Source organism: Ruditapes philippinarum, unplaced genomic scaffold (genome assembly GCF_026571515.1).
Source record: "Ruditapes philippinarum isolate M1 unplaced genomic scaffold, ASM2657151v2 ctg2561_1_1_1_1, whole genome shotgun sequence".
Classification (NCBI taxonomy): domain Eukaryota; kingdom Metazoa; phylum Mollusca; class Bivalvia; order Venerida; family Veneridae; genus Ruditapes; species Ruditapes philippinarum.
In genome coordinates this window covers 16,847-31,492 of record NW_026857274.1, presented here as the reverse complement: position 1 = coordinate 31,492, position 14,646 = coordinate 16,847, and the positions used below count along the sequence as shown (strand labels likewise).

Here is a 14,646-nt window from a genome sequence, read left to right as displayed (position 1 = left end):
TGGTGCCAATGTAATAATAGTTCAAAGTGAAAAACAAGAAGAACCAATGTAAAGGTTCAAATTAAGCATTAAACAACAAAGCCATGGACCAATGTAATAGTTCAAGCTAAGCATCACGTTCAAAGTGAGCATGGAAAAAGAAAGCAAGTAAAACCATTGTAAAGGTTCAAATAAAGCATCATACAACAAAGCCAGGGACCAATGTAATAGTTCAAGCTAAGTATCACACAAAATAGCCAGGAACCAATCTAATGGTTCAAATTAAGCATCATACAACAAAGCCAGGGACCAATGTAACAGTTCAGGAAAAGCATCACACAAGATAGCCAGGAACCAATCTAATGGTTCATATTAGGTGTCATACAACAAAGCCAGGGACCAATGTAACAGTTCAAGCTAAGCCTCTCACAAGAGAGCCAGGAACCAATCTAATGGTTCAAATTAAGTATCATACAACAAAGAGAGGAACCAACAGTGATTATACACAAGAGATACTAGATAAGACTGGAAAACATACCATCCTGTATATGATAGAGCTAATCATTGATTAAATCAAGTTACATTTATAACTCACAAATCCACAAGTTACCATGATACCCAATGGGAGAATAACTACCATAAATACCAATTAATAATTCAATATTAACTTGTTATGTCTGTATATAACTATAACACCATTGTCATAAATCTACATGTTACTATTGACTAACAAGATAGCTGTGCTCATGTCTCATATAGTTATGCTACAATTATATCTAGAGATTTTGGCAAACGTTATTCTTAACATGGTATTTTGACAAGTAATTTGTAACTCTTATCTTTACAGAGAAAAATGAGAAAATCAGTTTGGCACTATTCTCCTGGCAACAAATTCAATCACATTGTGACATAACTGTAACATAAATGAACAAATATCTGTTGCAAGATATAGTATAACCACATAAGGACAAAATTCTTGATTATGATTATTCTTGATATGAGTTGACACACTCTGTAATTATATTAATATTAATATTAATAAAGCATGACAAAGTTTATTATCTGAGATAAAGCTAGCTTATATGTGAGTTTGTTTATATATCTGAGATAAAACTAGCTAAAATGTAAGTTTTTATGTATGATATCTGAGATATAGCTAGCTAATTTTAAGAGAGGAATACACGTCAGAGTAGGGCTGTAAGGTGATAATTTGCCCGCAAAATGAATAATGGCCCCCCAAGGGCATTATTCATTCCAGGGCCGATTCTCACCTTCTGGCCAATCTATGACGTGTATAAATGTCCTTAATACACTTGATAGATCTAAAATTTACTTTGATATTTTTTTTGTTGAAATTCCTATCTCTGTAGATTTAACCTGTACTATACAGTAACTTCTACAGAGTTGCTTCCCTTATGTGTATGCAACAGAATCCAGAAGCACAATTGATTTTCATGGACTGAAACTGTAGCTATGTATAGTATTTTATTTCTTTAAATTTCAATAAAGCTGTGTTTGTAGAAATTACTCTAATGTTCTAATTCTAAATCAAGCTATTCGTGCTTCAATCCTACTTTCACTTTTAGAGCAAGCTGATTTGATGACGTAAAATGTGACGTCATTGTTTCAGTTTGTGCACGTACTCATGTTCAGCAGGCAGATTATGATTATCAGTTATCGGCCCCAGACTTCATCAAGGGGTACAATTCATGTAAAGGATGAGTAGTGTTTTTGAGAAGTAGTTTGGACAGACGCACAGATGATAATAAAGAAGTGATCACTATGTGTCAATGCTACCCTACAAGATCATAAGCCACTACATTTCAATTTATAGTCACAATATAAATCTTAGATTATATAAAATATGTATTACAGATATACACATACAACTAAAGCTATATATAAAATGTAATACATTATAATAGATAAAGATATATATACATTCAACTAGAGCTATATATAAAAAATAATATATATTATAATAGATAAAGATATACACATACAACTAGAGCTATATATAAAATGTAATACATTAAAATAGATAAAGATATATACATACAACTAGAGCTATGTTTTTGCTGTAAGAGTATTCTAGAAGAGAGACAAACTGTGGCATGGCAGCATTCATCACTGTGTCCAGTAACAATTTTAGTTTTGTTGGTGGTAGTCTAACATTGTCTGTAAACCTCTCTCTCATCCTCTGCCATACCTTTAACTGTATGTATTGCTGCAATAAAAACCATACTTATACTTTTCATAAAATCTTAACCTATTCACTATCTCTTAACTTTCAAACATAGAAAACATCTATTTAGAGTTCTTTAAAATTTGTGAAGGCAAAAACATATCAATATTACAAAAACTTTATGACACAATTCCTGATTTTGTTGCACAATCTTTCCTTCAAATCAATAAATTAATCTAAATTCAATTATTCTCATTTTACGTGTTGTCAAATACAGCACTTTTTTCTAATGAACTAATTATCAATAAAAAAAGCGTAACTCTTGTATTCATTAATAATGTTACAGTTCAGATTTATCTCCCTTTAAACACAACTACGCTTCAAAATAAAATCAGTGTGTGAGAGAATAAAACTAGTTTACAGAAAAGTTTTTCTTTATTACTTACAAGACCTGACTTAAGTAGTTGGAGATTTTTTTTACATAATTCAAGAACAATCCCCCAACAATATGTTTTCCGAGAAAGATTAAGAGCTAATCATATCTGAGTCACCAATAAATATTTATTTTGTCAGTGACAAAAACACCTTGGGACAGATAGTCCAAAGTGATGTTTCAGTAGTTTTTATAATTTAATTTTATCAATGACATATGAAAATATCGAAGGATAATCATTGCACCTGTATTCAATCAATCTATTCATCAACTTCATGTGAAACATAATGAAATAAGGTTTATCTTCTGTTTCAAACATTTTTATCATCATTTATAAATATTCTAGCTACCCCTCTAACAATCCAATAAAGATCTGTGATCTAAGCAGATTTTTACTTCAAAGCAACCACAACATGTCAACATACCTTGTCATTAGTGTTAGACCTCATTTCAATTTCTACCCATATAATACTCAGTTTAAATTATGATACTCCAGTGATATCACAAGAACATGTGTTGGTTTTGAACAATTTAAAATATCTGTTAGAAACATAATCACTAAATCATTTTATAATTGTATATAAAACATCTTGATCTAACTTGAATCAACAAACCTAAGATATAATTAGTTCTTACCTTGATACCTAGTTGTTTATGTCCGGCACTTGTTACAATGACCAGTGACTCAAACAATGACAATCTTTGGAAGAAACTTTCTTGATCCCCTCTTTCCATTTCCACAGCTGGTTCCACGTCTAGCCCAGAATCCTCCGCTTCTAAACTACCATGTGACTTTAGATGGCCAATCAGATCAGGGGTCATTATCACATCCAAAGTTTCCAACAGTAATGCTTCAGTTTTACCGAAACTTTGAGTTTCAATAAACTGAGAAACAAATATATGACTGTGAAGACATAATTTGGCACATGTTTCCCATAGGTCTACAAGAACAGGTAGAGAAAATTTGGATAGAACGGCACTATCACGTCTAATACGACCCTTACAACCTTTATCTGACTCATCCTGGTACATGTCAGTGTTACTAAATGAACGTTTTGATAATTCAATAATGAAAGCATCTATAACTCCCCCACCATTGTATGGACAGGGGCATTCTTCTTTATCAACATTCTTGTCATTTGTTAACTTTTGACCATCTAGAACAACTAACGCTTCAAAGATTCTCAGTACTGGAGCTCTCAATATGTCATCTTCTAGAAGTTCACATAGTTTACGAACCCCCTTTCTTGACAGGAACACTTTAGTTACACAGTTTGCTTGAAGTAAGTAAGGAAGGGCAGACAAACAATGAACTTGTACTGACTTTGACAATGTCTGTGTTCCTTTCTCAACCTTTCCTGAATCCTTCTTCACACAGTCTAATGCATGACTGTACAAACTGAAGAAAAGTTCAGCTTTCAGATATGGGTTACCTTTAATTGCTAGGACCAACAGATGCTTTGCAATAGAAATTGCTACTGTTTCATCATCAGAATATAAGAGAGCATTCAGCTGAGAGACAGCCCTCCACTTTGAGAGTTTTTGAAATGCAGACAACTTGGCTTCTCTGTTAACATCACTGCTATCAATGCCACTATCCAAACCTTTCCCTTCAAGATTATCTCCATGGACCTTTGATAAACACAAGTTTTTATCTTTTATTTCATGTTGAATTACAGTCTCTTTCTCACAAAATGAACATGATAGACTCGGAATATCTCCTCTGAAGTACGATATACCACCGGAGAAATGTTCCAGTAAGATACAGTTTAGTGTATCTATACTGAACATTCTGACTGCTGGAGAAAATTTCTGTATTCCTATCACAAAAGCTGCCATAATGTTTTCTAGTTTCATACAACAACAGATGCCAGATGAGTAAATAGTCTTCAGAAGATCTAATCTAGTTATCTTAGTTGTGACCTTTGTCAAAAGGTCAAGCAAGAATTGAGTGCATGATGACACAAGACAAATGACTTGTGTACTGTACTGTGAGTTCAGGCTTGCTACTGATGATTGAGAGGGTCTTCTCCCACCTAGAGACAGATTACCTTGATCTCTTCTAGCTTCTGCTCCCGAATCTTCCCGTACTGCTGCTACACCTAATATATCATGATGGTGATCATAGTACTGGGTGTATGAACATTGGACATGTTTCCTTTTCACACATTTCATAGAATGAACATAATTCACCCTAACAACTTTCAATGTGTTCAAGAATGAACCAACTATTTTGATTGGTTCATCATCTAGCATTTGACCAATCATTGACTCAGATGAAGAAGTTTTCAACCAATCATTGAACATGATGCATTGTTCTAACATTTGAAATCCCTTTTGATCATCAAACTCTTCCACAAGACGCAGTGCAGTTTTGATAAAACTCAGATTGAAAGGTAAATTTTCAAACACTACTGTCAAACAGAGAAGTGTACCAATAACAATGTCAGACATGAGGCAAATTTCATTCTTACAGTTGCGGAGGAGGTCTGAGTATGACCTGTCTGACTGGTATACAGATGTATGCATTCCTGTAGTGAGCAGTTGTTCTATTACTCTGTGAGAAATTAGATTGTTCATACCATTAGGTTGTGCCGCTGTTATACCACTGCATGTGATGACAACTCGAACTAAATGACGTCTTATCACAATCCTTGCATTATACATATCAGTATCATCTTCATCCTCATGTTTCATATCACTCTCTGAGCTAACAAGACATTGTAGCAAACTTGGCAATATTACTGGCGAGATCATTTTACCACTTGGTGTTTCATTGAGATCAGACAAAGTTAGTTCATACAAGAGTTCTAATATCATAATACATAACTCAAATCCTGATATAAAATTTTTATCTGATATATTCATGCTTTTTATCAAAGTTTCTATGTCATCATCATCAGATTCTGAATCAGCTTTAGGTTGTGTTCGACTATCTCCATACCCACGTACAGAACAATAGCGGAATTTCTTCCTCAGCTTACCCTTTGACCTGTCATCCTTTGTTTCTGAACTTTCCTCCTCAGAATCTACACTCATATCCTTACTATCATCTGATTTCCTCTTTGAGAACCTACGTTTACCTGTTGAGACACCATCCTTAGCTACACGCTCTTTTGATGTTAAGCCATTTAATCTGGTAGATGGTACTGACTGGTTTCGTGATTGTCCTTGTTTTGTTTGACATATTTTAAGTATATTTTGGAAGCAGTCAGTGACTGAGGGTATGGTGTAATACTGTGATATATCTGAAATTAAAAATCAGTCACTGCCATCTTCTCAATATAATCACTCTGGTAAATAATGGCATTAAACAAGTATGTGTAACTAAACTGCCACAGCAAATTTAGGCAGTGTCCAGCAGATGAATTTGGAAATCTGTTAAAAGTCCTTAAACCCTAGCACTTTACAAATAAGGGCTATAATTGCACTTACTTTGTGCCAGGTGAGCAAAAAAAACTAACTGGTTTTAGTAAATTTGTGTAAATGAATATATAAGCTATTTTCAACAACAAAAAATTACTCTTTACTTTTTTAGAGATCCATAATGATGAGAGTGGGGCAGAACACTTACCTATATCTTGACCATCAGTAGATTTGAGGGGAAAATTTAAGCACCAGGGTAAAAGTGACACAAGCAGCTTGGCAAAATCTCTATATCCAGTTAAAGTCTGGAACAAAGGTAAATTAATATACACAGTTAAAATAGGCCCAAGTCTACAATAACATAATACAAGAGCTATTGGTAGGACAGCAATGTTCGACTATTCTTAGTGCTTGATAGTAAAAGAGTTTTGATAATGTGACATTTTCTAAGTTAGCAAAACGGCAAAATTTTTATTTAAATCCATGTTACAGTTATAGGCCTTGGAGAGAGTCCTATTATGCTCTCAAAAGAGTATAAAATTTCAACTTGTTTCAAAGCCAGATGTCAATAGAATATGAAAATTTCTGAGGTGGTAATCAGGTATGCAAACTTCAATGTAGATTCTAAGTCGAAAAATGGGAATTATTCTGCAAAATGCTTCATAGAGTTACCTCCTCTTGTCTACAGGGTGGGTGATGATGGTGAACAAGTGTGCAAAGTTTCAAAGTCATATGTTAATGGACTTTGAAAATATTTGAGGTGTTACAAAAACATTACATAAATTCTAAGTAAAAAAAGGGGCATAATTCTGTCAAAATGCTTGATAGAGTTACCTCCTCCTGTCTACAGATTGGGGGTAATGATGATGAACAAGTGTGCAGAGTTTCAAAGCCACATATCAATGTACTTTGAAAATATTTGAGGTATTACAAAAACTTTAATGAAAATTGTAAGTCCAAAAAGGGGCCCAATTCTGTCAAAATGCTTGATACAGTTACCTCCTCCTGTCTACAGGTTGGGGTTATGATGATGAACAAGTGTGCAAAGTTTCAAAACCACATATCAATGGACTTTGAAAATATTTGAGGTATTACAAAAACTTTAATGAAAATTGTAAGTCCAAAATGGGGCACAATTCTGTCAAAATGCTTGATACAGTTACCTCCTCCTGTCTACAGGTTGGGGTCATGATGGTGAACAAGTGTGCAAAGTTTCAAAGCCATATGTCAATGAACTTTGAAAATATTTGAGGTATTACAAAAACTTTAACATAAGTGGTTACGCCGATGCCTATGCTGGGTGACTACAATAGCTCTACTTATTCTTTTCAGAAATAGTCAAGCTAAAAATGCACTACATGTGAACATTTAAAAAACTATAAAAATTTACTTTCTTTCATTTTAAAGATATAAATAGTGCTACATACAACAGTAGAAATACACAGGTATGTAAATATTTCAGTCATTTAAGTACCTGAATGCCTTTGTTGTGTATAACTTGGAGCAAGATCCAGCCCCGCCCCTCCAGGAGATAATTCTGTAATTGTGTCACATCATTATCCTCAGATCTGCTTGTGATGTGTAAAATGTCACTCATAAACTCCTTACACAGTTGACTACACACACTCCTCATATCACTGAAACATTAAATACAACATTTAGTATATCACTCATAAACTCCTTACACAACTGACTACACACACTCCTCATATCACTAAAATATTTTATACAATATTTACTATATCACTCATAAACTCCTTACAGAGCTGAATACACAAACACTTCTATTATCACTGAAATATTAAATACAATATTTAGTATATCACTCATAAACTCCTTTCACAGCTGACTACTAACACGCCTCATATCACTGAAACATTAAATAGAATATTTAGTATATCACTCATAAACTCCTTACACAGCTGACTACACACACTCCTCATATCACTGAAACATTAAATAGAATATTTAGTATATCACTCATAAACTCCTTACACAGCTGACTACACACACTCCTCATATCACTGAAACATTAAATAGAATATTTAGTATATCACTCATAAACTCCTTACACAGCTGACTACACACACTCCTCATATCACTGAAACATAAAATAGAATATTTAGTATATCACTCATAAACTCCTTACACAGCTGACTACACACAGTCCTCATATCACTGAAACATTAAATAGAATATTTAGTACATCACTCATAAACTCCTTTCACAGCTGACTACACACACTCCTCATATTGCTGAAACATTAAATAGAATATTGAGTATATCACTCATAAACTCCTTTCACAGCTGACTAACACACACTCCTCATATTGCTGAAACATTACATAGAATATTTAGTACATCACTCATAAACTCCTTTCACAGCTGACTACACACACTCCTCATATTGCTGAAACATTACATAGAATATTTAGTACATCACTCATAAACTCCTTTCACAGCTGACTACACACACTCCTCATATTGCTGAAACATTAAATAGAATATTGAGTATATCACTCATAAACTCCTTTCACAGCTGACTAACACACACTCCTCATATTGCTGAAACATTACATAGAATATTGAGTATATCACTCATAAACTCCTTTCACAGCTGACTACACACACTCCTCATATTGCTGAAACATTAAATAGAATATTGAGTACATCACTCATAAACTCCTTTCACAGCTGACTAACACACACTCCTCATATTGCTGAAACATTACATAGAATATTTAGTACATCACTCATAAACTCCTTTCACAGCTGACTACACACACTCCTCATATTGATGAAACATTAAATAGAATATTGAGTATATCACTCATAAACTCCTTTCACAGCTGACTAACACACACTCCTCATATTGCTGAAACATTACATAGAATATTTAGTACATCACTCATAAACTCCTTTCACAGCTGACTACACACACTTCTTTTATCACTGAAACATTAAATAGAATATTTAGTATCACTCATAAACTCCTTACATAGAAGTTACAACAGGTGACCTTGACCTCTTATTGTTTTAGGTGAGCTTAAAGACGTTTTCCGGAATTTTTATAAAGACATATAGACAAAATTTAAACTGTTCAATAGAATTTCTTTAAACTTGGCATGTTATTAGACTATGATAACAGAAAAATTTTAAACAGAAAAAAATTGGGGTCACCGTTCTCATTTTCCAGTTATCTGCCCTTGAATTGGACTTTTTTGTTAAATTCAAGTGCAGATAATTTACAATGAAGCAAAACAATATGTTTTTTTCTTGTTATTTTCATGAAGCTTACCTTGGTCTAAGTCAATATGCAAAAAATTAATTTAGATCAGATCAAGACAAATTTAGAGTGGATAACTTTTTTACCCACTTCTTCTCTTAACCTGTGCATTTTTTCTTTAAAATTGGCCTATTTTTCATAAATTTAAAGTATCTTTATTTTCATTGAAAAAAATAACAGAAACAATATAAGGAATTGCATGTAATTATGTATTGTATTCTTAAACTAGAATTGTGTCCATAGGACACGGGTGCCCCCACCGCGACACTGTTCTGTCAATCTTTTTACTAAGTCAAGGGAAATAACTCTACAAATACTGGATAAATCCTCAAGCTAAACCCCAGGTGCAAATCTAAAATATGCTGAGCAACCTGCCCATAAGGTTTATTGACTATGTCAAATCCTTTTTGAGAAACTTGCGACACAAGTTGAAAATTGCAAAAAATTTCTAAGTGAAGGGCAATAACTCTAAAAATACTAAATAAATCCAGACCAAAATATCTGGTGCACAACTGCACATGCTGATCAATATTCCTGTAAAGTTTCATGACTCTAGGTCAAATACTTTTTGAGTTATGTGCGACACATGTTGAAAATTGCCAAATTTTACTAAGTCAAGGGCAATAACTCTGAAAATACTATAAATATCCAGACGAAAATACCCAGGTGCACAACTACACATGCTGATCAACATTCCTGTAAAGTTTCATGACTCTAGGTCAAATACTTTTTGAGTTACATGCGACACAAGTTGAAAATTGCAAAATTTTACTAAGTCAAGGGCAATAACTCTGAAAATACTAAAAATATCCAGACGAAAATACCCAGGTGCACAACTACACATGCTGATCAACATTCCTGTAAAGTTTCATAACTGTAGGTCAAATACTTTTTGAGTTACATGCGACACAAGTTGAAAATTGCAAAATTTTACTAAGTCAAGGGCAATTACTCTGAAAATACTAAAAATATCCAGACCAAAATACCCAGGTGCACAACTGCACATGCTGATCAACATTCCTGTAAAGTTTCATGACTCTAGGTCAAATACTTTTTGAGTTACGTGCGACACAAAAGTGAACGGACGGACAGATGGACGGACAGACGGACGGACAGACGGACGGACGGATGGACAAGGGTAAATCTAAATGCCCGCCACTAACGTGGGGGCACAAAAAAAGAAGAACATTATCCAGAAGTAAAAACAAGAATTCATTTACATATGTATAAGTTATCTACCCTTTAAATGACCTCAAATAAGTAGAAAATTCTGATTTGAGGGCAAATAACTCAAAAACGAGAACGGTGGCCCCAATTTTTTTTTTTTTGGCTTAAAATGTTTCTGTTATCATATTCTAACAACATGCCAAGTTTAAAGAAATTCTACAGAACAGTTTTAATTTTGCCTATATGTCTATATGAAAACTCCCGAAAACCTCCTTTAAAAGGCAATAAACCATAGCCTCCAATTTTACACAGAAACAAATTTTTTAGATAATCATACAAAACATTTTACCTTATTTACAACTGTCCTGATTGGATACTCATTATAATTTTCCCATTTTCATATAATTTATAATATACATGTACATACATATATCACATTTTGAAGTTGTTTATAACATCAATACTTGATATTTAATCACTTTTATTTCTATCATTTAAACTAATCTTTATGTGTAGATAGTCAGTTATGGTAATCAACTAATTACTGTCATATAGCTATATTATCAACAACCAGGTATATCAGGTATATAAATCTATACAACAGATGAAATGTACTACTAACTGATAAAATAACACCAAGATAACCCAATAATCTCAATTATTATGCTTGCATTTCCTTCCATTTAATTCATATTCTAGATGAAGTTTTTTACTAATCTAATATTTCTTCCATTATAGACTACACTTTAAACTTAAAGACTTATTGTCAGTTAAACCAATACTCGTCTTGATTGGCAGGTTAGCATCTAGTACTTTCAACTGCTAAAACATCCAAACCTCTATATAGATAGTTTAAACATAAAATTTGTCTTGCCTTTCCTATTAGCAGAACCCAACTGTCACAATAGCAAGATTTGACAATATATCATAAATGTTGTAACAATTTTGTAACAACTTAACATATTGAAGAAAATTTAAAGAGGATGCATGCTTCAATAGCAACACTGTCTGGCTACACGAATCAATGATACCACTGTCTAATTAGCTACATGGCTTAAGTGTAACACTTTCTGGGTTCATGGTTCAATGGAAACAATCTGGCTACATGGTTAAACAGCACCACTGTCTATCTGGCTATACGGCTTAATGATAGCACTCTCTGGCTACATGGTTCAATGTTAACACTATGGTTCAATGGTAACAATCTGGCTACATGGTTCAATGTTAACACTATGGTTCAATGGTAACAATCTGGCTACATGGTTCAATATTAACACTATGGTTCAATGGTAACAATCTGGCTACATGGTTCAATATTAACACTATGGTTCAATGGTAACAATCTGGCTACATGGTTCAATATTAACACTATGGTTCAATGGTAACAATCTGGCTACATGGTTCAATATTAACACTATGGTTCAATGGTAACAATCTGGCTACATGGTTCAATGTTAACACTATGGTTCAATGGTAACAATCTGGCTACATGGTTCAATGTTAACACTATGGTTCAATGGTAACAATCTGGCTACATGGTTCAATATTAACACTATGGTTCAATGGTAACAATCTGGCTACATGGTTCAATATTAACACTATGGTTCAATGGTAACAATCTGGCTACATGGTTCAACATTAACACTATGGTTCAATGGTAACAATCTGGCTACATGGTTCAATTGCAATAATCTGGCTACATGGTTCAACAGTAACACTATCTAGCTACATGGCTTAATAGTAACATTCTCTTGCTACATGGTTCAATGGCAACAATCTGGCTACATGGTTCAATGGAAACAATTTGGCTTCATGGTTCAATGGTAACACTGACTTTCTATAAGGTTTAATGGCAACACTGGCTGGCTATTTGGCTAAATGGTTATACTGTTTAGCTACATAGTTCAATGGTTACACTGTTTAGCTACATAGTTCAATGGTTACACTGTTAAGCTACATAGTTCAATGGTTACACTGTCTAGCTTCATGGTTCAATGGTAACACTGTCTAGCTACATAGTTCTTGGTAATGCTGTCTGACTACAGGGTCAATGGTAACAGTCTTGCCACATGCTTCAACGAAACACTGTCTGTGAACAAATTGTCAGGATGCAAGTTTTATTGTCACAATTTTAACAATAAAATTGCAGATTCAGATGTGATTTAAAATTGAGGTAACATGTATTGGTGCTTTTTAATTCTCAGATCAGCTTCCAGAAAACCTTAATTAATACCTGAATCCTATGCTATACTAACAGTATAAAAATCTTTACAATTTTAACTAAGTCCATTCTATTGTCTGCTTATTTTCATTTTAATGATCTTAAAAATTACTTTAACCATTAACCAACTAAATTTCTTGAACAGACTTGTCCATTTTTCAATCTGGACAAAACAATTCATCACTTTTAGGGACATTTTCAAACTGACTTTCAAGAACTGACTGAATATCAAACAGTGCAAGGCCATGGATGGATGGCAAATATATGGAAGTTGTTCTTGAGGAACACTAGTGACATTGGCAGATTCACTTGCCACTAGCAGGCTTAGAGTTAATTAACAAGGGAGAGCTGATCAGTTTCACAAATTCAACACAGACCAGATTTAAAAATATTTATCAAATATATATCAACATACATAGATAGACTACAAAGATAATTTATCTACATCAATACAGTAAGTGAACCTGACCAAGTTTCATAATCTACAATACTTGACTCATACATGATAAAACACAAATACAACATAAATATATACAATACTGTACAATAATATACAAAAATATAAATATCTTGCCTACATTTCTAAAATAGTTCATGTAAAACTGTGCAACGCAGTAAAGTACATATTGTATCCATGAAAAGTTTAAAGCACTATATAAACTACTTCTATGACATGTAAATATTATCTAAGTATAAACACATGATGGTTTTTTTTTATAATGGTTGACAATATGTAACATATCATCCTATTTCACAAAAGCTGTCTTAAGAGACAGTACACTTGACTCATTTAACACTTGGCAGTATTTGAAGGCATTAGAAAATAAAATCTGGATAATGTAGAATTTTCAAAAGTTCAAAAAAGGGCCAAAACTGTGTCAAAATCCAAGTCAGAGTTATGGGCTTTGGACAGTGACTTCCTGTATTGCTCTCAAATAAGTGTGTAAAGTTTCACCCCATTGACTTCTGTAGTTTTGGAGATAGTAACTTGCATGTAAAAACTTGACCAAAGTTTCCTAGGTGAGTACAATAGCTTTCCCTAATCCTCGAATTTTCAAGCTAAAACATATTAGGAAAATTAACCTAAAATGTCAAACTATTTGGCATGATATAACAATCATATCAATAATATAAACAAAAGTTTTTGTACTGTACTGAAAAATATTTAGTTAGAATTAGATTCAAGTATATATAGTTTGAAGTAATCTCTTGTATAATATAAACAGTTAAGAAATTAACAACTTTCATTTATATGAAAAATTAGGTTCAAAGGGGGATAATTCTTAAAACATAGATGTCAGGTTAATAACCTCTGACTTGTGTTACATATATGTAGATGATAATAAAGGTAAACAATTCAAAGTTTAAAGTAAACACCAAACATGTTAAAATCAATTTCTATACAAAAGTTTTTATGACGAATAGTTAAAGGAACCCAACTGAGGTCCAAAAGTCTAAAATATAAAATTTGAATTTCTTAAATATCAGTATGAACACTTAAAACAGAAAGATGAGCAACAGATAATGTAAATGAAGAAATATACCCAAAAACAAGTTGAAAGTTGTATTTTTGTGCTTTTACTGCCCTATTTAAGTGAAAAGCATTTGGGCCAATTTCCAAATTTCAGAATAATTATTCTGGTAAAAACAGAGAGAGCAAATGATCTGAAATTGTTCACATAAGTTATTGGTCTAGACCTACATCAAATGGAACATTAATCTCTAAATATCATTTCCGGGCCCGTCACATCAAAAAACCTCAGTGGAGTCTCTTTAAGGTGCCACAGATATGAAAATTGTCATACTTCTGTTATGTGACTGATGATAAGGAAGAATTATATTAGCTTGAAGTAATTTCTTTGATACATAATTTACATAATTATGAAATTGTAAATTAAATGTGCACAAAGATATTATATCCGATTCAGAAATTGTTTTGTTTGTTTGTTTGTTCTTAAAAAAGAATACTTCCAAAATACATGTAAAAAAATGTTTGAATAATTGAGTAA

The 14,646-nt window shown here is 33.0% G+C and overlaps 1 protein-coding gene across 1 annotated transcript in view; it reads right to left on the bottom strand.

The window, feature by feature from the left end:
* The window catches only part of LOC132749246 (lysosomal-trafficking regulator-like), a gene marked incomplete at its 3' end in the record, with an annotated part of 49,215 nt that overhangs the window by 18,391 nt on the left and 16,178 nt on the right, over nucleotides 1-14,646 (bottom strand). The window contains 4 exon segments of the mRNA XM_060738967.1: nucleotides 2,039-2,206; nucleotides 3,234-5,845; nucleotides 6,172-6,268; nucleotides 7,438-7,600. Of these exon segments, the coding sequence (XP_060594950.1) occupies nucleotides 2,039-2,206; nucleotides 3,234-5,845; nucleotides 6,172-6,268; nucleotides 7,438-7,600 (3,040 nt within the window).